Source organism: Macaca nemestrina, chromosome 2 (assembly GCF_043159975.1).
Source record: "Macaca nemestrina isolate mMacNem1 chromosome 2, mMacNem.hap1, whole genome shotgun sequence".
NCBI lineage: Eukaryota > Metazoa > Chordata > Mammalia > Primates > Cercopithecidae > Macaca > Macaca nemestrina.
Genome location: NC_092126.1, coordinates 111,905,125 through 111,929,154, shown reverse-complemented (window position 1 = coordinate 111,929,154; position 24,030 = coordinate 111,905,125). Strand labels below are relative to the sequence as shown.

At 51.9% G+C, this 24,030-nt stretch overlaps 2 protein-coding genes across 4 annotated transcripts in view; one reads left to right on the top strand and one right to left on the bottom strand.

Moving 5' to 3' along the window:
- The window catches only part of LOC105480408 (shisa family member 5), a 39,335-nt gene extending 17,169 nt beyond the window's left edge, over positions 1-22,166 (top strand). The window contains exons 3-7 of one of the 3 annotated variants that reach the window (XR_986456.3): positions 9,368-9,448; positions 20,292-20,407; positions 20,561-20,773; positions 20,948-21,719; positions 21,825-22,166. Coding sequence is in view for 2 of the 3 variants with exons in the window: in XM_011739228.2 (XP_011737530.1) it covers positions 9,368-9,448; positions 20,292-20,407; positions 20,561-20,773; positions 20,948-21,027 (490 nt within the window). In the remaining variant the exon portion in view is untranslated. Of the gene's footprint in view, positions 1-9,367; positions 9,449-15,988; positions 16,144-20,291; positions 20,408-20,560; positions 20,774-20,947 lie in introns of those variants that run through there. The other 2 variants (XM_011739228.2, XM_024792534.2) reach the window with 2 other exon arrangements.
- Positions 22,167-22,246: 80 nt separating this feature from the next.
- Positions 22,247-23,883, bottom strand: LOC105480405 (three prime repair exonuclease 1). The gene is made up of 2 exons (XM_011739222.3): positions 23,726-23,883; positions 22,247-23,407 (listed from the first exon to the last, which is right to left on the bottom strand). Exon 2 carries the CDS (start codon positions 23,380-23,382, stop codon positions 22,438-22,440), a length of 945 nt encoding a protein of 314 aa, XP_011737524.2. The 5' UTR covers positions 23,383-23,407; positions 23,726-23,883; the 3' UTR covers positions 22,247-22,437.
- Positions 23,884-24,030: the final 147 nt, after the last annotated feature.

The window sequence follows — 24,030 nt, the reverse complement described above, 5'->3', positions numbered from 1 at the left end:
AAATCACAATGGTGGAATGTCATCAGTTAAGGCTATTTTCACTTCTGTGGATCTTCAGTTGCTTCTGGCCGTCTGGATGTACACGTCCAGGTCACCGGGGATATGATGCTTAGCTTGGGCTCAGAGGGCTGACAATTACCTCTTTTTTTTTTTTTTTGAGATGGAGTCTTGCTCTGTCCCCGGCTGGAGTGGAGTGGCGCGGTCTCAGCTCACTGCAACCTCCACCCCCTGAGCAGTCTTACCTCATTCCAGAATCAACTCTTAACTCTAAAGTGCAAAGCCTTATTCAAATATTATCTAAATCAGATATGAATGAGACCATAGGTGCATTTAATCCTGAGGCAAAATTTATCTCCAGTTGTGAAATCTGTGAAGCCAGAAATGCATTTGTGGGACAGGCAAAGGATAGCCACTCCTATTACAAAAGGGAGAAAAATCAGTAGGAAGCGTAGCCAGGGCAACATGGTGAGACCCCATCTCTACTAAAAAAATCACCAGGCATGATGGTGCGCGTATGCGGCCCCAGCTATTGGGAGGCTGAAGTGGGAGAATTGCTTGAGGTCGGTGGGGGCAGAGGTTACAGTGAGCTGAGATTGTGCCACTCTATTCCAGCCTGGGACAGAGTGAGACCCTTGTCTCAAACAAAACAAAACAAAAACAAACAAAAACAGTAGGAAGTGATAGGTGCTGTCAATGAAGAGCCAAACTCTGTAAAATATTTGAAGAGATTTATTCTGAGCCAAATATGAGTGACCATGGCCTGTGACACAGCCCTCAGGTCCTGAGAACATGTGCCCAAGGTGATCCAGGCACAGCTTGGTTTTATACATTTTAGAGAGGCATAAGACATCAGTCAAATACATTTAAGAAATACATTGGTTAGGCTGGGCACAATGGCTCATGACCGTAATCCCAGCACTTTGGGAGGCCAAGGTGGGTGGATCATGAGGTCAGGAGATGGAGACCATCCTGGCTAATACAAAAAATTATCTGGGTGTGGTGGCAGACGCCTGTTGTCCCAGCTACTTGTGAGGCTCAGGCAGGAGAATGGCATGAATCTGGGAGGCGGAGCTTGCAGTGAGCCGAGAACGTGCCACTGCACTCCAGCCTGGAAGACAGTGAGACTCAAAAAAAAAAAAAAAAAAAAACACAAAAAAGAAATACATTGGTTTGGTCCAGAAAGGTGGGACAACTCAAAGGGCAGGGAGTGGGGGGTGGAAGGCTTCCATTCTATAGGTGAATTTAAACATTTTCTATTTTGGCAATTGGTTGAGTTTGTCTAAAGACAAAATTGATCGATAGAAAGGGAATGTTCAGATTAAGATGAAGATTGTGGAGACCAAAGTTCCAAGAAGTCTTCTAGTGGCTACCCTTAGTGACAATAGATGACAAATGTTTCCTATTCAGATCTTAGTTACTCTCTTTAGGATTGGGAGGGTCTGGAAGAAAAAGATCTAGCTATGTTAATAGAGATTCTTACAGATGCACATTTCCCCCCATAGAAAACAGCTTTGCAGGGCCATTTCAAAATATGGCAAAGAAACATGTTTTGGAGTAAAATATTTTTATTTTTTTTCCTTGTCTCGTAATGTTATGCCAGAGTCAGGTTGGAAAGTAAATCACGATCTATAGGATTAAATAAAACCCATTTGATGAGAATGTATGATTTGTAGGGCATGACTCCCCAGGCCCCTTAGATAGGAATTTGGGCAAGATAAAAAGTCAGAGTTTAGTTCTCAGTGCCAAGCAATTCTAAATTCTAGCAAGACAAACTCCAGTAGACTTTAAGGCTTGGGAATAATCCTCTTTGGCTGGACACTCTGCCCTCTGGACCCACTGGAGTGGGGGCTGTACCCCCATGGCTCTGCTGGGTGGTGGTCCTAGCCTTCAAAACTGAGGTGGCTGGCCCGGCGCAGTGGCTCATGCCTGTAATCCTAGCCCTTTGGGAGGCCAAGGTGGGCAGATCACCTGAGGTCAGGAGTTTGAGACCAGCCTGACCAACATAGAGAAACCCCATCTCTATTAATAATGCAAAAATAGCCGGGCGTGGTGGCTCACGCCTGTAATCCCAGCACTTTGGGAGGCCAAGGCAGATGGATCACAAGGTCAGGAGATGGAGACCATCCTGGCTAACACAGTGAGACCCTGTCTCTACTAAAAATACAAAAAAATTAGCCAGGCGTGGTGGCGGGCGCCTGTAGTCCCAGCTACTCGGGAGGCTGAGGCAGGAGAATGGCTTGAACCTGGGAGGCAGAGCCTGCAGTGAGCGGAAATCGAGCCACTGCACTTCAGCCTGGGCGACAGAGCAAGACTCCGTCTCAAAAAAAAAAAAAAGTATGCAAAAATAGCCGGGCATGGTGGTGCATGCCTGTGATCCCAGCTACTTGGGAGGCTGTGGCAGGAGAATCGCTTGAATCCAAGAGGCGGCGGTTGTGGTGAGCAGAGATTGTGCCATTGCACTCCAGCCAGCCTGGGCGACAAGAGCAAAACTCCGTCTCAGAAAACAAACAAAAAAAAACTGAGGTGGCGGCAACCTTGTTTTGGCCTGTGCACCATGGACCTTTGGTGAGAGTGGCAGCCTTGATGATTGAATTGTCTTCGGGATCCTTTTCTTGTCTTTAAGAACACTGCACCTTGAAAATAGCTCTTCCAGGCATGATGGCTAACGCCTGTAATCCCAATACTTTGAGAGGCTGAGGTGGGAGGATTGCTTGAGCCCAGGAGTTCGAGACCAGGCTGGGCAACATAGTGAGACCTCATCTCTATAATTTTTTTTTTTTTTTAAATTAGCTGGGCATCGATGGTAGCATGCACTTGTAGCCCCAGCTACTCAGGAGGCTGAAGTGGGAGGATTGCTTGAGCCCGGATGATCAAGGTTGCAGTGAGCTGTGATCTCACTACTGCACTCCAGCTTGGGTGGCAGAGTGAGACCCTGTCTCAGAAAAAAAAAAAAAAAAAAGACCAGGTGTGGTGGCTCTCACTTGTAATCCCAGCACTTTGGGAGGCTGAGGCGGGTGGATCACGAGGTCAGGAGATTGAGACCATCCTGGCTAACATGGTGAAACCTTGTCTTTACTGAAAATACAAAAAAATTAACTGGGCGTGGTGGTGGGCGCCTGTAGTCCCAGCTACTTGGGAGGCTGAGGCAGGAGAATGGCGTGAACCTGGGAGGTGGAGCTTGCAGTGAGCCAAGATCATGTCACTATACTCCAGCTTAGGTGACTGAGCAAGACTCCGTCTCAAAAAAAAAAAAAAAAAAAAAGCTGTAGTAGGGGTGTCCAATCGTTTGCCTTCTCTGGGCCACTTTGGAAGAAGAAAATTGTCTTGGGCCACACATAAAACACACTAATGATAGCTGATGAGCTAAAAAAAAAAAAAAAGAAATTTCAAAAAAAAGAATCTCATGTTTTAAGAAAGTTTAAGAATTTGTGTTGGGCCACATTCAAAGCCATCCTGACCTGAATGTGGGCTGCTGGCCACAGGTGGGACAAGCTTGCTCTATGGCCTAGTCCTGTAGGATCTTAGACGTCCGACAGCCTTCCTTCACTTCATCCCCTTTCTCCCCTCTGGCCGGTGCTAGGGTGACTGATTAGGTCTGTGGTTCATACCCATTCTAATCTCCTTACCTCGCAGTTTTTGGACTATACTCTTAGTATTTACAGTATGAATAGGCTGAGAATTGTCCAAATTTTTAAGTTCTAGTTCTTTTTTTGCTTAACAATTCATTTCTCTTTTTTCACCTTTTTTTTTTTTTTTTTTGAGATGGAGTTTTGCTCTTGTTGCCCAGGCTGGAGTGCAGTGGTGTGATCATGCCACCATGCCTAGCTAATTTTTTTTTTTTTTTGTATTTTTAGTAGAGACAGGGTTTCACCATGTTGGCCAGGCTGGTCTTGAACTCCTGACCTCAGGTGATCCACCCGCCTCTGCCTCCCAAACTGCTGGGATTATAGGCGTGAGCCACCACATCTGGCTGCCTGTGGGTTTTTCTATTGTCAGTTGTTTCTGCTGTTTTCTATTCATACTGTCTAGTCTCCTCGTGTTCCTGAAAATTTTTGATTGTGTGCCTAACATTGCATTTGCAAAATTGATTATAGAAATTTGGAACTCAGGACTTTCTCCAGGGAGGATTTATTTTTTTTTTTTTTTTTTTTTTTTTTTTTTTTTTTTTTTTTTTTTTTTTTTGAGACGGAGTCTCGCTCTGTCGCCCAGGCTGGAGTGCAGTGGCGCGATCTCGGCTCACTGCAAGCTCCGCCTCCCGGGTTCACGCCATTCTCCTGCCTCAGGCTCCTGAGTAGCTGGGACTACAGGCGCCCGCCACCGCGCCCGTCTAATTTTTTGTATTTTTAGTAGAGACGGGGTTTCACCGTGGTCTCGATCTCCTGACCTTGTGATCCGCCCGCCTCAGCCTCCCAAAGTGCTGGGATTACAGGCGTGAGCCACCGCGCCCGGCTCCAGGGAGGATTTAGGTTGCTTCTGGCAGTAACTCTAGTGTTCTAGGATCACCTGGTTTAGCTGCAGAGACTGAAATGATTAGAGGCTGAGCCGTCTACTCAGTTTCTCCCTTTCTCTTAAGGTACAGCTTTTTGGGTCTCAGCCTGAGTGAATGGGGGTCATCAGGGCCGCCTCACCTGCTGGGCTCTGGATCTAAGCCCTGTCACCTTGGTCTCCTGAAGCTTCCAGAAGTGCTGCTTAGCCTCTGGCTAGTGCTCCAAGGAGAAAAAGGACCTCAACTGTCAGGCTCATCTCTGGATCTTTGTCCCCAGCCTCACCACCACTCATATCAGCTTCACATTCTTTCCATTGCTCTCTGAAGCTTTCACACTGATTTCTTTTATATGTATATATATAAACTATATATAATTTATAAATATATATGTTTTATATATAAATATATATCTGTTATATATGTGTGTGTGTATATATATATATGCACCCAGCCCACAGATTTCTTAAAAAATATTTTCTCCTTAGCTTTACTGGTTTTCCTCCAAGTGTATTAGGGTATAATTGTTTATAACGCTTTTACATTTTATTTTGTTTTACATCTAATTTTGGAACGTTTCAAATCAGTACAAAAGCAGAGAGAACAATATAACTCCATGCATCCATCACCCACTACCAGTTACCAGTACTCTGACACCATTATGCTATATACCTCCGGCCACTTTTCTTTTTCTGAATTATTTTAAAGCAAATCCCAGACATCATAAAAAGTTCTCCTTAAATATTAGTATATGGCTGGGTGTAGTGGCTTGCACCTGTAATCCCAGAACTTTGGGAGGCTTTGGCGGAAGGATCACTTGAGTCCAGGAGTTTCAGACCAACCTGGGCAACATAGTGAGACCTTGTGTCTACAAAAAATTCAAAAAATTAGCTAGGTGTGGTGGCATGTGCCTGTAGTCCCAGCTACTTGGGAGGCCAAGGTGGGAGGATCACTTGAGCCCGGGAGGTCATGGCTGCAGTGAGCTGTGATCACACCACTGCATTGCAGCCTGGGTGACAGATGAGACCGTCTCAAAAAAAAAAAAAAAAGGCCAGGCACGGTGGCTCACACCTGTAATCCCATAACTTTGGGAGGCCGAGATGGGCAGATCACGAGGTCAGGAGTTGAGACCAGCCTGACTAACATGGTAAAACCCTGTCTCTACTAAAAATACAAAAATCAGCCGGGCATGGTGGCACGTGCCTGTAATCCCAGCTACTCAGGAGACTGAGGCAGGAGAATCGCTTGAACCTGGGAGGTGAAGGTTGCAGTGAGCCAAGGTTTCACCACTGCACTCCAGCCTGGGTGAACAGAGATGAGACTCCATCTCAAAAAAAAAGTGAGTTTTCATTGCTAAAAATGAGGTCTGTGAAGGGAAATATAACTATTTCCCTTCCAATATAAGGGAAATATAACCACTATTATAAATTAGCAATAATTCACTGATAACTTTCAATACTGCATTCAGTTGCCTCCACTAGTTTCCAAAATGCCTTTTCACAGATGGTTTGTCCAAATCAGAATCCAAATAAGGTTATTATGTTTTTTTTTTTTTTTTTTTTTTTTTTTTTGAGACGGAGTCTCGCTCTGTCGCCCAGGCTGGAGTGCAGTGGCGCGATCTCAGCTCACTGCAAGCTCCGCCTCCCGGGTTCACGCCATTCTCCTGCCTCAGCCTCCCGAGTAGCTGGGACTACAGGCGCTGCCACCACGCCCGGCTAGTTTTTTTCGTATTTTTAGTAGAGACGGGGTTTCACCGTGTTAGCCAGAATGGTCTCGATCTCCTGACCTCGTGATCCGCCCGCCTCGGCCTCCCAAAGTGCTGGGATTACAGGCGTGAGCCACCGCGCCCGGCCAATGTTATTTTATTTATTTATTGTTTCGAGACAGAGTCTCACTCTGTCGCCCAGGCTGGAGTGCAGTGGCATGATCACAGCTCACTGCAGCCTGGAACTCCTGGGCTCAAGTGATCCTCCCACCTCAGCCTCCTGAGTAGCTGGGACCACTGGCATGTGCTACTTCACTTGACTGCCTCCTTTTTTGTGGTTAGTCTTGTCAGAGGTCTATCAGCTTTGGTTTGCTAATCTTCTCTATTCTGTATTATTCTCTACTATTCTCTACGGAGTCTCGCTCTGTCCCCTAGGCTGGAGTGCAGTGGCGTGATCTCAGCTTACTGCAACCTCCGCCTCCTGGGTTCACACCATTCTCCTGCCTCAGCCTCCGGAGTAGCTGGGCCTACAGGCGTCTGCCACCATGCCCGGCTAATTGTTTATATTTTTAGTAGACAGGATTTCACTGTGTTAGCCAGGATGGTCTCAATCTCCTGACCTGGTGATCTGCCCGCCTCGGCCTCCCAAAGTGCTGAGATTACAGGTGTGAGCCATCACGCCCAGCTGAGACAGAGTTTTGTTCTTTTCGCCCAGGCTGGAGTGCAATGGCATGATCTTGGCTCACTGCAACCTCTGTCTCCCAGGTTCAAGCAATTCTCCTGCCTCAGCCTCCCGAGTAGCTGGGATTACGGATGGCCACCACCACGCCAGGCTAATTTTTGTATTTTTAGTAGAGACAGGGTTTCACCATGTTGGCAAGGCTGGTCTTGAACTCCCGACTTCGTGATCCGCCCTCCTCGGCCTCCCCAAGTGCTGTTATTACAGGCATGAGCCACCACCCTGCCTGGGTTTTCCATTACTTTTAAATAAATCATCTTGAGTTTTTTTTTTTTTTTTTTTTTTGAGACAGAGTCTTGGTCTGTCGCCAAGGCTGGAGATCAGTGGTGCAATCTTGGCTCACTGCAACCTGCATCTCCTGGTTTCAAGCAATTCTCTGCCTCAGCCACCCGTGTAGCTGGGATTACAGGCACCTGCCACCACACCCGGCTAATTTTTTGTATTTTTAGTAGAGACGGGGTTTCACCATCTTGGCTAGGCTGGTCTTCAACTCCTGACCTCGTGATCCACCCACCTTGGCCTCCCAAAGTGCTGGGATTACAGGCGTGAGCCACCGCACCTGGCTCATCTTGAATTTAATATCATCTTATTTATTTATTTATTATTATTTTTCGAGATGGAGTCTCCCTCTTGTTGCCCAGGCTGGACTGCAATGGCATGATCTCAGCTCACTGCAGCCTCCACCACCTGGGTTCAAGTGATTCTCCTGCCTCAGCCTCCAGAGTAGCTGGGATTACAGGTGCCCGCCACCACGCCTGGCTAATTTTTGTATTTTTAGTTGAGATGGGGTTTTACCATGTTGGCCAGGCTGGTCTTGAACTACCTCAGGTGATCTGCCTGCCTCGGTCTCCCAAAGCACCAGGATTACAGGTGTGAGTCACTTCACCCGGCCCATATCATTTATTTTTAACCATTCCTATTTCCTGATAAATTATTATTATTATTATTATTTTTGAGATGGAGTCTTTCTGTGTCGCCCAGGCTAGAGTACAGTGACGCGATCTCAGCTTACTGCAACGTCCTGGGTTCAAGCGATTCTCCTGCCTCAGCCTCCCGAGTAGCTGGGATTACAGGTGCGTGCCACTGTGCCTGGCTAATTTTTGTATTTTTAGTAGAGATGGGGTTTCACCATCCTGGACAGGCTAGTCTTGAACTCCTGACCTTGTGATCCACCCTCCTTGGCCTCCCCATTTCTTAATAAGTTCTATTAAAGATATAAATCTCCCACTAAGAACTATTTTATCTGGGTTTCACAAATTTTGATGTATTTTCATCCTTCAGTTCTACATACTTGTTAATTTCCTTTTTTACTTCTTTTTTTTTTTTTTTTTTTTTTTTTGAGGCGGAGTCTCGCTCTGTCGCCCAGGCTGGGGTGCAGTGGCCAGATCTCAGCTCACTGCAAACTCCGCCTCCTGGGTTTAAGCCATTCTCCTGCCTCAGCCTCCTGAGTAGCTGGGACTACAGGCGCCCGCCACCTCGCCCGGCTAGTTTTTTGTATTTTTTAGTAGAGACGGTGTTTCACCAGGTTAGCCAGGATGGTCTCGATCTCCTGACCTCGTGATCCGCCTGTCTTGGCCTCCCAAAGTGCTGGGATTACAGGCTTGAGCCCCCGCGCCCGGCCTCCTTTTTTACTTCTTTGTGATCATGGTATCTCCCCTGCTAGGTAAGTATCTTGTATGAGTTCTTATTTAACACAATACAACTCAAGAGCTTTGGTTTTATTTTGCTTTTTTTTTGTACTTTTAGTTTCCCAAGGTTTTTTTTTTTTTTTTTTAGTGCTTTTTAAAAAAAACTTTGTGGCAATGTAGGCCAGGTGCAGTGGCTCACGCCTGTAATCCCAGCACTTTGGGAGGCCAAGGCGGGCAGATCACAAGGTCAGGAGTTCGAGACCAGCCTGGCCAGTATGGCGAAACACCGTCTCTACTAAAAATACAAAAATTAGCTGGGCAAGGTGGCGGGTGCCTGTAATCCCAGCTACTCAGGAGGGTGAGGCAGGAGAATTACTTGAACCCGGGAGGCGGAGGTTGTGGTGAGCCAAGATCATGCCACTGCATTCCAGCCTAGGCGACAGAACAAGACTCTATCTCAAAAAAATAATAATAATAATAAACTTTGTGGCAATGTAGTTACTGATTTGTAACTTCATCCTGTTGTGGTCAGAGAAGATCCTTTGTATGGTATCTGTCTTCTAAAATCTGCTGAGATTTGTTTTGTGGCCTAACATATGTTCTCTCCTGGAGACAGTCCAGTGGACACCTGAGAGGACGTGTGGCTTTGTGCTGTGAGATCCCAGTGTGGGCAGAGTCCACCTCTGGAAGGCCATTGAAGCCACCGGTTCATAGTCGCTTCTGCACACATTTTGCGGTGCCCTAAGGTAGTGTTTGTGCTGGCGCGCTCGGTGGGGTTTCATTGTGCTGATCATGAGGTTTCCTGTTGGCAGTGTGCCCGCCAGTGAAGAGCCGGTGGAGCAGCTGGGCTCAGCGCTGAGGTTTCGCCCTGGCTACAGCGACCCCATGTTAGGGTAAGTAAAGCCTGCAGGCTGGGTGCATCTTCCTGGCAAAGGTGACAAGAGGACTCGGTGGGGCCAGCGTGCATCTGGGGGACTGGGATGATTCGGTCATTGGGGTGGAGCCCAAGAAGCTGTCACCATATCTGACTGCGAGGACACTTGCTCCTTATGTTGTGAAGGTGTCTTCATTAGCGTGCTGGGGTGGTGGGGACGGGGGTGACTGCGGTCGCAGGTTGACAGTTGAAGGACCAGGAGTCGGGGTCACATTGCCCTAGATGCTGGGTTGAGTCAGCGGATGACTGATGGGTCCCAATAAGGGCAGGAGTGACAGAGAATGGGGCTGTGCTGGGCATGTGATGATGGTAGATGGGGGTGGGTATATTGCGGTTGGACATTGGTGACAAGGGTGATGGTGATGGGGTGATGGTGCTGGCAAGCGCATGGTAGTGGGGTGATAACGGTGGGGAGAGGTCCTGGGATAACCAATGACGCCACAGTTCGTGTCAAGCTTTGTGGGTCGTGGTTACTGTGTCAGGACTCTTCTCTCAGGGAACCAAGGAGCAACCCCAGCCCCCAAGCCCCAGTCCCCTTGGCTGGGCTCCGGCCTGTGTTATTGCCATGGTAACAGGAGTTGTGACATCTTCCTGGAGGTGGAATGGGTGTGCAGCCACTAGGGCGGGCTTTCCTGGCTGAGTCTATTCCACTTGCTGTCTCCCCCCTGCCCTGGTGGATCTAGAAGCCATTTAAAGAAAAGTTCTGCCCAGGAGGGCAGTGTTGCCCCTTTGGAGGAAGAGACCTTGGGCTCTGGGCCTGGGTGGGGGGCTTGGGTTCTTGTTTTGCCCCATCCCATCCTATAGGCCCAGGCAGGTATGGGGCCTCACTGGCTACAGCAGAATCAGGGCAGGGTTCCTGTGCATGGAGGAGGGGAAGAAGTGCAGTTGTGCCCCTCCTCAACACCTCAGGGCTGGTTGGAGCCTGAGATCTCTACAGGCCTTCCCCTCCGTGTCCAGGAGCCCAGAAGCGGCTGGCTGTCCTGCCCCGAGGCCCAGGATCGTGGGCTTTCAGATGGCCCCGTGGGAGATGCCTACGCCCAGCCTGTGTGGACCTGGAGGCAGTCCAGGAGTGGGCCTCGTCCTGAGGACAGTGGGCATCACGGAGGGTCCTGGGAGCGCTGGGGACTGAATGGTGTTTTAGGAAGACCACACTGGCTGCTCTGTGGAAGATGGAAAGAGCAGATGGGGCGGGTGTGGGAGGTGGAAAGTCGTTTCTGTAGGAGATGGCCTTAGACGGCATCCTGGCCAGAGGCACTGGAGGCCAGAGAGAGCCAGAGCTTGGAGGGGAGAGGTGAGGATGGAGACATACATTCAGCAGCTCCCTCAAGGGAGGGTGTGGAGGGAGTGGGAAGGACCTGGGGCTGGACACTGGACAAAGGCAGGCTTGCGGTGAAGTGCAGTGTGGAATGGAGATTTCACACCATGGAGTCCATGGCACCCTGGGCAAGAGCCAGGCAGTGGAGCAGACTGAAGAGCGGTTGGAAATTGTATGCTGGTCGCAGGCAACTCCTTGGAGAGTTTTGGCCGTGAATGGATGAGGAGTAAGACAGGCATTGAAGCTGGGCACAGTGCCACACTCCTGTAGTCCCAGTTACTTGGGAGGCTGAGGCAGGAGGATCACTAGAGGCCAGGAGTTCAGGGGTACAATGAGCTATAATCCTGCCTGGGAGTAATCCCTGCACTCCAGCCTGGGCGACATAGCAAGACCCCGTGGATTTTTATTTTTTATTTTTATTTTTTAAGGGAGGCCAGGTGTGGTGGCTAATGCGTATAATCCCAGCACTTTAGGAGGCTGACACGGACAGATCACCTGAGGCCAGGAGTTCAAGACCAGCCTGGACAACATGGTGAAACCCCGTCTCTACTAAAAATACAAAAATTAGCCGGGCATATTGGCAGGTGCCTGTAATTCCAATACTCTGTAGGCTGAGGCAGGAGAATCACTTGAACCCAGGAGGCAAAGGTTGCCGTGAGCCGAGATCGCGCCACTGCACTCCAGCGTGGGCGACAGAGTAAGAGTCCGTCTCAAAAACAACAACAAAAAAGGGAGTTGGAGAATCCATGTGAAGGGTTTCTTGTGGTGTGTTTATTTGTTTTTTTTTCTTCCAATGGTAGCGATTTGAGCTGGGACAGCAAAGAGGAGACAGTGAGGAACAAGCTCCCAGAGGGGCATAGGAGGAGGAGTGGCTTCCTGGGGTTGTGGCAACAGGGAGGTGACTGGGGCCAGCTCAGCTGCACCTGTGACTCCCCAAGGTATGCGTGTGGGACCTGTTCTGTTAGCCCAGCTGCCGCCGTGGTGTGCACGGCACTGGGCCTCGTGTGCTGTGTGCTTGGTGCGCCCTGCTGCCTCCTGCCCCAGGCTATTTTGCCCATGCACTGAGAAGAGCAGGTGACTGGAGTGATGCTCCCCATCCCGCACCTCCTGTCATCCCTTGTCCTCTGCTTTGTTCTGAGCCCCAGCTCATGCCTAGGACCTGCTTTATAAAGGTGCAGGAGCAAAAGAAGTGGGTGCTGGGAGGAGAGCGGGGACAGGGTCATCAGTGACTCCTCTCTTTTGAACACTCTCAGGTGGCTGCCTGTCTGGCTCCCAAGGAGACATCCTCTGCTGGGCATACGTGTGCTGCCTACTTGGCCAAGGGCACTGTTTGTCCACTGGAGAGTTGGCTCCTTGGTGAGGGTCTGGCTCCTGCTGTCAAGGCCATGGCCAGGAGCTCAGGAGAAGCCAGGCAGGGGAAAGACCCCAGGCCAGGGGCCCCACCCAGCTCTGCCCCACTCCCTGCCACTGACCCCTCCTCCTCTTCTTATTTTGGGACCCTTGCCTCTGACTGTCTCCCTCTGGGCTTTTTTTTTTTGAGATGGAGTGTCTGTCCTGTTGCCCAGGCTGGAGTACAGTGGCACAATCTCTGCTCACTGCAACCTCCGCCTCCTGGGTTCAAGCCATTCTCCTGCCTCAGCTTCCTGAGTAGCTGGGATTACAGGTGTTGGCCACTATGCCCGGCTAATTTTTGTATTTTTAGTAGAGATGGGGTTTCACCATGTTGGCCAGACTTCTCTCGAGCTCCTGACTTCGTGATTTGCCCGCCTCAGCCTCCCAAAATGCTGGGATTACAGGCGTGAGCCACCGTGCCTGACCTGGGCCACTTTTTGACTTTTCTAGGCATGAGGCAGCAGGCTGGAGCCTGGATTCAGATGGGTCCACATATGCCTGGCCCAGAACCCCTGCCGCAGGAGGATGCCACCCAAGGCAGGGGTTATAGTGTGGCCCTGTTTGTGGGCTCAGGGTTGGCCCAGGTCTTCTGCCCCCTAGACTTTGGCAAGTGAATCTCTGTTTAATGGTGAGTGGCTCCAGCCATTCATGGCTTGTTCACTCCCTAGAGCTTCCTTAGTCTCCTGGTTGTTTTGGGTCCTGTCCTCTTCCCAGCTCCTTGCACTCACGGGACTGTCAGGCAAGACTGTTGGGTTTCTAAGCACCGAGTGGCAGAAGCTCTGGCTGCAGACCCCAAGGAGGCCACCACTGACCCTCTGCCATGACTCCACTGCCACAGTGCAGGGGAAAGGGAGAGAGGCCCATTAGGCAAGGTGTGGCCACAGCCGCTGTGCTACCTCCCAGCCCTCAAAGCGTCCTTTTTGTGGTTCTCAGGCCCTCTGTAGTACAGCCTGTCTGGGGCCTTGCTGACACCATGGGGGTAGTGTGGGTATCCCAGGTCCAGAGCCAGCCTGTTCACTGTCAGGCTTCTGAGCCCACGCCAAGCCATCGCATCCCCTGTGACTTGCACGTATACGCCCAGATGGCCTGAAGTAACTGAAGAATCACAAAAGAAGTGCAAATGCCCTGCCTCGCCTTAACTGATAACATTCCACCATAAAAGAAGTGAAAATGGCCAAGCCTTGCCTTAAGGGATGATATTATCTTGTGAAATTCCTTTTCCTGGCTCATCCTGGCTCAAAAAGCTCCCCCACTGAGCACCTTGTAACCCCCACTCCTGCCCGTCAGAGAACAACCCCCCTTTGACTGTAATTTTCCTTTACCTACCCAAATCCTATAAAACAGCCCCACACTTATCTCCCTTTGCTGACTCTCTTTTCGGACTCAGCCCGCCTGCACCCAGGTGAAATAAACAGCCATGTTGCTCACACAAAGCCTGTTTGGTGGTCTCTTCACACGGACGCGCATGACATTCACAGTCTAAGGTTTGGAGCCTTCCATTTCTTGGAGGCCCCCCAATTCTCCCCAGACCCTACAATCCTGCCCGAACTCCCTGCCAGGGTGGCTGCTTCTCTGCCTTCTGTTCTCTCCTGCTTGGGCTGACTCTGTCTTTTGAGCTTGGCCCCAGCCTTGGGCCTTTGGAGACCCCATTCCTTCCTCTCAGAGGCGTGGTTCCTTTGGTACTGTAGCCATGTGTGGCCTTGGACCCTAGGCCCACTCTGCAACCACCCCTTGAATTTGCTTGGTTTTCTAAGGTTACCACGCCTGGATGTTCTGCCGGGAGCTACCATGGGGTCCCTGAGTGAATTTATTCATTTACCCGTCCGATATTTATTGATTCATTCACAAGATTGTTTAAAAAAATTTTTTTATTGAGCACTCACCATATGGTAGGCACTGGAAGTACAGTGGTGGCCGAAAGCTGTATTGGATGATAATGGTACAAAGCAGGGGCAAGATGTAGTTGATCAAATGCTCACACACAACAGAGTGTCTGTTTATGAACTGAGGTAGAAAGGAATTTAATTCCATGTGGGCATGTGCTGAGGGGCCTGGCCTCTTCTGCATGGTGGGGAAGGTGCTCCTGAGGAAGTGACACTTTGAGCTGAGGCCTGAGGGGTGAGCAGAAATGAGTTAGGTGTGGGTGAGATGAAAAGAGGAAAGGGCTGAGCTGGCAGGAGGATCTGCATGTACAAAGGCCTTGAGTAGGACACAGCATGGTGCTTTCAAAGCTGAAAGGAGGGGAATGGGACTGAGCACAGAGGTTGAAGGAGAGGGGCCAGTTCCAGACCACACATGACTTTGTGGGCCTAATAGGGAGTTTTATTTTATTTAAAATGTTAATTAAAGGTCGGGCACAGTGGCTCATGCCTGTAATCCCAGCACTTTGGGAGGCCAAGGTGGGCAGATCACCTGAGGTCAGGAGTTCGAGACCAGCCTGGCCAATATGGTAAAGCCCCATCTCTACTAAAAATACACAAATTAGCCAGGTGTGGTGGCGTACGCCTGTAGTCCAGTTTCTCTGGAGGCTGAGGCATGAGAATCACTTGAAACCTGGGAGGTGGAGGTTGCAGTGAGCTGAGATCACACCACTGCACTCCAGCCCTATGACAGAGAAAGACTCTGTCTCAAAAAAATAAATAAATAAAATAATAAAATACAATTTTAATTAAATATTAAAATCTAGCCTGGGCAACACAGTGAGACCCTGTCTCTACAAAAAATAAAAAAAATAGCCGAGTGTGGTGGTGTGTGCCTGTGGTTCCAGCTACTTGGGGGACTGAGGTGGAAGGATCACTTGAGCCTGGGAGTTTGAGGCTGCAGTGAGCTGTGATTGTGCCACTGCACTCCAGCCTGGGCAACAAAGTGAGACCCCACCTCAAAAAAAAAAAATTTCCTTTATTATAAGTTTCAGTGTCTGGTGAGATAAATCTTCTTCTTCTTCTTCTTCTTTTTTTTTTTTTTTTTTTTGACAGATTCTCACTCAGTCTCCCAGGCAGGAGCAAGCTTCCCGAGTAGCTGGGATTACAGGTGCGTGCCACCATGCCTGGCTAATTTTTGATTTTTTTGATAGGTAAAGACGGAGTTTTGCCATGTTGCCCAGGCTGGTCTCGAACTCCTGGGCTCAAGCTTCCCCAAAGCCCCGGCCTCCCAAAGTACTGAGATTACAGGTGTGAGCCACAGCACGTGGCCTCTTTTCTTCTTTTATCGTCAACTATAATACGTATACAGGAAAGCACAGATACACACATTCTATTTAACATGTAATTATAAAGCAAATTCCTTTGTAATCCCAAGAGCTACAGGAGCCATAGCTGGCGTTGGAGTAGGGGGTGACATGATGGACCCTGCAGGGTGGCCGGAGAACAGGGGAGACAGACTGGAGAGAGTGCTGGTGGGAGAGGAGGAGCTGAAGGGATAGGCTGGACTTTGCTCGCTGTGGTGTGTCAGCCAGGGCCCCAGGGTCGCCCTCTAGGCCTAGTTGGATGCAGAAGCTCCTCCTGGAGGCTGGTGGAACAGGGCTGGTGGGTTAGGTGGAAGTGGGGGTGGGGGTGCTGCTGAGTTAGAGTGTGGTTGGGGCCCACAGAGGCTGGGGTGGCTCTTGGACTCCCTAGTGGCCAGGCTGCATTCCGAGGCCAGGCCCCGCAGGCTCCGCTCAGAAAGGCAGCTCTGGGAGGAAGCTGGGGCACCTCTGCTTCCCCTCCTCTCTGGTCCCCACCCCTTGGCTCCTTGGCTGCTAGCCCGCTACTGGGTGGGGCCATCCTGTGTCTTTAAGAGGGTGGAACGGGGCCTCGCGTCTGTGCTTCCTGTGGCCGACGTCATCTGGAGGAGATTTGCTTTCCTTTTCTCCAAAAGGGGAGGAAGTTGAAACTGAGTGGCCCACGATGGGAAGAGGGGAAGCCCAGGGGTACAGGAGGCCTCTGGGTGAAGGCAGAGGCTAATATGGGGTGAGCTTGGGCCCCAAGCTGCGTGTGTGTGTGAGAGACAGACACTGAGAGAGCTCTGGAGGGATGATAATGGCCTTGCGGTCGCGTGTCATTGATGGCGTGTGAATGTGTGTGCGTTTCTCCATTCCTGCCTCTGGTTGGGCAGGAAGACACCTATAGTCTGCTGGTCCTGTCTTAGGGCTTTGTCCTGGATGGCCTGGGGCTGATGGCTCCTGCTTTGAGAGTCCTGAGGGGTGCTTTTGAGCCCGGAGTCTTTAGCTCTGTCCCTGGCTGTGTTGTGGGGCCCTGCTGAAGTTGTGCAGCCCCAGGGCGGGGAAGGGGGGAACCCACACCCTCCTTGGGCCTCTGTGGGGCAGAGGCTGAGGGGATGCCCTACAACTCTGGAGTTTTTGAATGCGTTTGATGCAGTTACCAAGCATTTGCCTTTTGTTAGAATAAAGCTTGGGTTGGGCATGGTGGCTGACACCTTTTTAAAAACTTACTATTTTTTATTTTTTTGGAGATGGAGTCTCGCTCTGTCACCCAGGCTGGAGTGCAGTGGCGCGATCTCGGATCACTGCAACCTCTGCCTCGTGGGTTCACGTGATTCTCCTGCCTCAGCCTCCAGAGTAGCTGGAAGGAACTACAGGCACGTGCCACCACCCCGGCTAATTCTTTTTTTTTTTGTATTTTAGTAGAGATGGGGTTTCACTATGTTGCCCAGGCTGGTCTCAAATTCCTGACCCCAGGCGACTGCTTTGGCCTCCCAAAGTGTTAGGATTACAGGTGTGAACCACTGCTCCTGGCCTATTTATTTTATTTTATTTTATTTTTATTTTTTTGAGACGGAGTCTTGCTCTGCCACCCAGGCTGGGGTGCAGTGGCCGGATCTCAGCTCACTGCAAGCTCCGCCTCCCAGGTTTATGCCATTCTCCTGCCTCAGCCTTCCGAGTAGCTGGGACTACAGGCGCCCGCCACCTCACCCGGCTACTTTTTTGTATTTTTTAGTAGAGGGGGGTTTCACCGTGTTAGCCAGGATGGTCTCGATCTCCTGACCTCGTGATCCGCCCGTCTCGGCCTCCCAAAGTGCTGGGATTACAGGCTTGAGCCACCGCGCCCGGCCTATTTATTTTATTTTTTATTTTTTTGAGATGGAGTCTCCCTCTGTCACTCACGCTGGGGTGCAGTGGCGCCATCTTAGCTCACTGCAACCTCCACCTCCTGGGTTCAAGCGATTCTCCTGCCTCAGTCTCCTGAGTAGCTGGGACTACAGTCTTGTGCCACTACGCCCGGCTAATTTTTGTGTTTTTAGTAGAGTCAGGGTTTCACCATGTTGGCCAGGGTAGTCTAGAACTCCTGACCTCGAGCGATATGCCCACCTCGGCCTCTCAAAGTGTTGGGATCAAGGGCGTGAACCACCGCACCTGGCCAGTTTTTATTTTTATTTTTTATTTATTTACTTTTCTGAGACGGAGTTTCGCTTTTGTTGCCTAGGCTGGAGTGCAATGGTGTGATCTCGGCCTACTGCAATCTCTGCCTCCCCGGGTTCAAGAGATTCTCCTGCATAAGCCTCCCAAGTAGCTGGGATTGCAAGCACCCGCCATCATGCCCGGCTAATTTTTTTTGTACTTTCTTGAACTCCAGATCTCAGGTGATCCGCCTGCCTCGGCCTCCCAAAGTGCTGGGATTATAGGTGTGAGCCACCGCGCCCAGCTGTTTTTTATTTATTTATTTATTTTTTGAGACGAGTCTCTGTTGCCCAGGCTGGAGTACAGTGGCCGGATCTCAGCTCACTGCAAGCTCCGCCTCCTGGGTTTACACCATTCTCCTGCCTCAGCCTCCCGAGTAGCTGGGACTACAGGCGCCCGCCACGTCGCCTGGCTAGTTTTTTGTATTTTTTAGTAGAGACGGGGTTTCACTGGGTTAGCCAGGATGGTCTCAATCTCCTGACCTGGTGATCCGCCCGTCTTGGCCTCCCAAAGTGCTGGGATTACAGGCTTGAGCCACCGTGCCCAGCCCGCTTTTTTTTTTTTTTTTTTTTTTTTGAGACGGAGTCTTGCTCTGTAGCCCGGGCTGGAGTGCAGTGGCCGGATCTCAGCTCACTGCAAGCTCCGCCTCCCGGGTTTACGCCATTCTCCTGCCTCAGCCTCCGGAGTAGCTGGGACTACAGGCGCCCGCCACCTCGCCCGGCTAGTTTTTTGTATTTTTAGTAGAGACGGGGTTTCACGGTGTTAGCCAGGATGGTCTCGATCTTCTGACCTCGTGATCCGCCCGTCTCGGCCTCCCAAAGTGCTGGGATTACAGGCTTGAGCCACCGCGCCCGGCCTCCCGCTTTTTATTTTTTAAAACCTTTTATCATCCAGCACAAAATGTCAGGCTAACAGTGTTTTTTTTTGTTTTTTGTTTTTCTTTTTTTTTTTTCGAGACAGAGTCTCACTCTGTCTCCCAGGCTGGAATGCAGTGGCGCGATCTTGGCTCACTACAACCTCTACCTCCTGGGTTCAAGCAATTCTCCTGCCTCAGCCTCCTGAGTAGCTGGGATTACAGGCGTGCACCACCACAACCGGCTAATTTTTGTATTTTTAGTAGAGACGGGGTTTCGCCATGTTGGCCAGGCTGGTCTCAAACTCCTAAGCTCGTGATCCACCCACCTTGGCCTCCCAAAGTGTTGGGATTATAGGCATGAGTCACAGCGCCTGGCCGGCCATGATGACAGTTTTAATCCCAGCACTTTGAGAGGCCGAGGAGGGAAGATAGCTTGAGGCCAGGAGTTGGAAACCAGTTAGGTAACATAGTGAGACCCCTGTCTCTACAAAAATAAATGTGGTAGTGCATGCCTGTGGTTCCAGCTACTGGGGAGGCTGAGGTGGGAGAATCACTTCAGCCTGGGAGGTGGAGGCTGCAGTGAACTGTGATCACACTACTGCACTCCAACCTGGGCGACAGAGCGAGACCCCATCTCAAAAAATAAATTGAAAAAGAGAAGAATGAAGCTTGGCCTCTGCAAACACGGCAGGGTGGCTAGTAAGGGGCTCTGTCTGCACTTGGAAGTCAGGTTTTTTTTTTTTTTTTTTTTTTTTGAGACAGAGTTTTGCTCCTGTCTCCAGGCTGGTATGCAGTGGTGTGATCTCAGCTTACTGCAACCTCTGCCTCTCAGGTTCAAGCAATTCTCCTGCCTCAACCTCCCAAGTAGCTGGGATTACAGGCACCTGTCACCGTGCCTGGCTAATTTTTGTATTTTTAGTAGAGATAGGGTTTCACCATGTTGGCTAGGCTGGTCTCGAACTCCAGACCTCAGGTAATCCGCCCTCCTCGGCCTCCCAAAGTGCTGTGATTGTAGGCATGAGCCACCGCCCCCGCCTAGAAGTCAATTTTGGTGAACTTCCCAGCCCAGGCTTGCTTTCTCAAAGGGCAGGCCCTCTGACCTCCTGCCTCCAGGCCTCTGTGTCCTCCCCTTGGCTCTTGGCCCTTTCACCTGTAGAAGTGGCCGAGCAGGTCAGAGGTGGGGGACCCAGGGGTGTGTGTGTGACCCCTGGCACAGTGCTTGGCACACAGCAAGCTTGCAGGCAGAGGCAACTGTCCTTATCACTCAGGGGCCAGCCTCCCTGCCCTGGGGCTGTCGTGGAGTGCAGGGGAACACTAGGGGCCTCCTGTTCCGGCCACACTGGCCTCTACCCTCCTGGGGCTTCTCTCTCTCTTCACCCCGTGCTTCCTGAGCCATTTTACCTTCACTGTCTGCCTCTTACACTGGACTGTGGGCTCCCAGAGGCCGGGGCTGGCTGTCTTGCCCACTGTTAAGTTTTTTGACTCAAATCACAGTGCCTGACTGTGGCATGTGCCCTATACCCATCTCCTCATCACTTGGTTGTGAGGTGGACAAGATAGATGTATGTGTGTGGGGTGGGACTTGAGCTTCCTCCCATGCCTCTGAGGGTGGGACAAGCGGGGCAGACCCAGGGCAAGATGGTTATAGAGACTCACATATACCCCAGTTTACACACAAGGAAATAGATTGAAACAGGTGCAGGCCACCCAACAAGGAAGTAGCTGTATCTGTATTGCCCAGACCCCTTCTGGCAAGAGGGGCGTGCCCTGGGAAGGGGTGGAGTGTGGATGCTGGTCTCGGGGGAGGGTTGAGGGGCCCCAGGTCACATCCAGCTCTTTGGCAGGTTCGGAGCAACCTTGGCCGTTGGCCTGACCATCTTTGTGCTGTCTGTCGTCACTATCATCATCTGCTTCACCTGCTCCTGCTGCTGCCTGTACAAGACGTGCCGCCGACCACGTCGTAAGTGTGCCTACCCTGCTCCACTGTGACCCCCTGGGATGGCAAGGGGAGCTGACCAGGCCCTGCTTTGGCTAAGCTGGAGGGATGGGTGGCAAGCCTGGCCCTAAGACCTGGGGAGGTGGAGGAGGGTCCTCACTGGAATTCTCTTTGCAGCGGTTGTCACCACCACCACATCCACCACTGTGGTGCATGCCCCTTATCCTCAGCCTCCAAGTGTGCCGCCCAGCTACCCTGGACCAAGCTACCAGGGCTACCACACCATGCCACCTCAGCCAGGGATGCCAGCAGCACCCTACCCAATGCAGTACCCACCACCTTACCCGGCCCAACCCATGGGCCCGCCGGCCTACCACGAGACCCTGGCTGGTGAGTGCCCCTGCTGACTCTAGCCCTGCCCAACTCCCTGAGTATCTGCCAGCATCCCTCGGGCACCCATCCCAGAGTACATCACTGAATAGGCCTCTGCCCCTTTCTGCTCGCCTGCCACTCATACGGCAGCCCACCATGCTCACAGCCAACCAGGATCCTCTCTGCTTTCAGGAGGAGCAGCCGCGCCCTACCCTGCCAGCCAGCCTCCTTACAACCCGGCCTACGTGGATGCCCCGAAGGCGGCCCTCTGAGCGTTCTCCGACCTCTCTGGCTGCCACTTGGTTATGTTGTGTGTGAGTGGTATGCAGGCACGGTTCCTTATGTCCCAGCCGTGCTGTGTGTGTCCTGCCTGTATATGTGGCTTCCTCTGATGCTGACGAGGTGGGGAATGATCCTTGCCAGAGTGGGCTGGGACCAGACTTTGTTCTCTTCCTCACCTGAAATTATGCTTCCTAAAATCTCAAGCCAAACTCAAAGAATGGGGTGGTGGGGGCACCCTGTGAGGTCGCCCCTGAGAGGTGGGGGGGTTCTCCAGGGCACATCTGGAGTTCTTCTCCAGCTTACCCTAGGGTGACCAAGTATGGCCTGTCACACCAGGGTGGCGCAGCTTTCTGTATGATGCAGATGTGTCCTGGTTTTGGCAGTGTAGCCAGCTGCTGCTTGAGGTGATGCAGGCGAAGCTTGGGATCTGACCAAGTTGGGCTTTGATTCTTTAGGCAGATGTCCCATTGTTCCCTGGAGCCTGTGTCGTGCCTGTTGGGGGTCAGGCAGCCTCCTGATGCCAGAACACCTCAGGCAGAGCCCTTCTCACCTGAGAGTTGTCTGCCTGGACTGTCCCCTGTCCCTGCATCTTCCCTGGGACCACCCGGAGGGCCACATCCACACACAGCCTAGCTGCCCACAGGGAGCTCTGCTGCCCTTGCTGGCCCTGCCCTTCCCACAGGTGAGCAGGGCTCCTGTCCACCAGCACACTCAGGTCTCTTCCCTGCAGTGTTTTCATTTTATTTTAGCCAAACATTTTGCCTGTTTTCTGTTTTAAACATGATAGTTGATATGAGACTGAAACCCCAGGATAGTGGAGGGTAATTGGCTCAGAGGAGACGGACAACCTGGCAACTGTGAGTCCCTGCTTTCCCTGACACCAGCCTCATGGAATATGCAACTCTGGTACCCCAGTCCAGGGTGTTCTGGCAGCAGGGACACCTGGGCCAAGGGGCCATCTGGACCAAAGGTGGGGTGTGGGGCCCTGGATGGCAGCTCTGGCCCAGACATGAATACCTCGGTGTTCCTCCTCCATTACTGTTTCACCAGAGCTGTCTTAGCTTCGAATCTGTTGTGTTTCTGAGTCTGGGGTCTGTACTCTTGTTTATAATAAATGCAATCGTTTGGAGCTGCTGCCCCCTTTCTTCCTGGCTGCTGGGATTGGGATCAGGCTGTACTGTTTCCATCAACCATTCGGGCTTCTCGTGTTTTCCCTACTTTTATTGAGCTCAGATAGTTGATCATCCTGCTAGGGAAAGTGAGGGACAAACACTATGCCCTCCTCCCCAGGTCCCTGAGTGTGGGCAGAGGTCTGGACTGCCAAGAAGGGTAGGAGCCAAGTGACCACTCAGTGCTGGAGGAGGGGGGGGGTCTTTATTCATCAGATTTTCCTTCTTGGCCTACTCCCCAGGTGCAGCCAGGGATAGTCCATACAGTGTGGCCACTGCCAAGGTCAGGACGGCCAGTAGACCCAGTGGTGCCAGCAGCCCCTCCCTGGGTAGGGCTCCAGGGTCCTTCATTGGAGGAAGATCCTTGGGTCTCCTTCTGTCTCCAAGGCTGGGACTAGTGTTCCTGGTTGTGGCCAGGTGTGCAGGGGCTGTGACAGCAGATGGTCTTGGCTTGGTCCCAGCAGAGGCTGTGACCCCATACATGGGCCTGATGGTGCTGAAGGGCCTGGCGTGAGCATCTACCCACCGCAGCAGGGCCTGTGGTCTCCACTGACAGATGCTGAGAAGGGCCAGGACATCACCCTCAGCCGTGTGCGAGTCCGGAGGGGACTGCCCATACAGGCGTGTGTAGATGCTGCCTAGGCTGTAGCTCTTCCTTGGGCCGTGTTCTGAGGGGCTGTCTGCTCGCTCCACAGCCTTCAGCGCAGTGATGCTATCCACACAGAAGGCACCATCCAGAGCACTGGTGAGGCCCAGCATAGCCAGCTCTGCTTGGAGCAGGGGGAAGTCATAGCGGTCACCATTGTGTGCCACCAGGCACCAGGGCTGTGGCTGGCGCCGCAGGAAGGCTAGGAGCAGGTTGGCCAGGTTGTCATCGAAACATTGACGCCCATGCGCTGCCAGCACAGCTGTGCTCAGACCTGTGATCTCGCTGGCTGCAGAGCTGCAGGCTTTTCCCGGAGCCACGCACAGGGAGAGCTTGTCCACCACACGCGGTGGTGGAGGAACTGTGGGAGGTGGTCCCTGAGAGGTGGGGGGGCTCTCCAGGGCACATCTGTGGACAGCCAGCAGGCACAGCTCCGTGACCTTGGGCTGGGAGAAGGGCAAGCCAGTGGCCTCCATGTCGAAAAAGATGAGGGTCTGCATGGGCCCCGGGGGCAGGGCCTGCGAGCCCATGGTTGGGTAGGACCTGCCGCTGAGCCTGGGGAGGAGCATAGGGTGGGTGTGTGAGTGCCCAGTGTTAAGATCCGAAGGGGAGGGAGTGGGGTAGGGGGTGGGCAGAAGCACATCTCAGGCCTTCCCTGCACAATCCTGCCCTGTCTGTGAGCTCCAGGGCCCATTTTTAGGCAGGAAGTTGGAGAGGGTGGGGTGGTTTCCTTAGTGGGACCAGCACATTCGACTGTCTGAGAGGGCTCCCTCTTCACATGACTTGGCCCCTCCCCTAGTGCCCCCTTAGTCTGGGGTCGGGGAACCCATGGCCCTCCTGCCCTGCGCCATCCCCTTGGGGAGCCACACTTACCGTAGCAGGCAGGCAGGCAGGCAGTAGTGACTTTGCTGCACACTCTCCCGCGGCTCTCGCTGGCAGCAGTGGCGGGAAGTGAAACTTGGTATGGGCCCGCCTACAGCCCCACGTGAGCCAGGCCCGCCCTGCTCGTCAGCCTGCCTGGTCTGTCCCTCTCGCCAACATCCGTCCCCCCACCCCCACTTCCCCGCCCCCAGGGGACCCCAGAGGCCTTCTGAGATCCACGGCTGTGGCCTGATGGTGGCACAATGCACCGGGCCATCACACCAATGACAGGCAGCTGGAAGGACCAGGGCAGTGGC

Excerpts from the sequence above, each read along its gene's own strand:
- LOC105480405 (XM_011739222.3), bottom strand. The coding sequence starts at position 23,382 with ATGGGCTCGCAGGCCCTGCCCCCGGGGCCCATGCAGACCCTCATCTTT.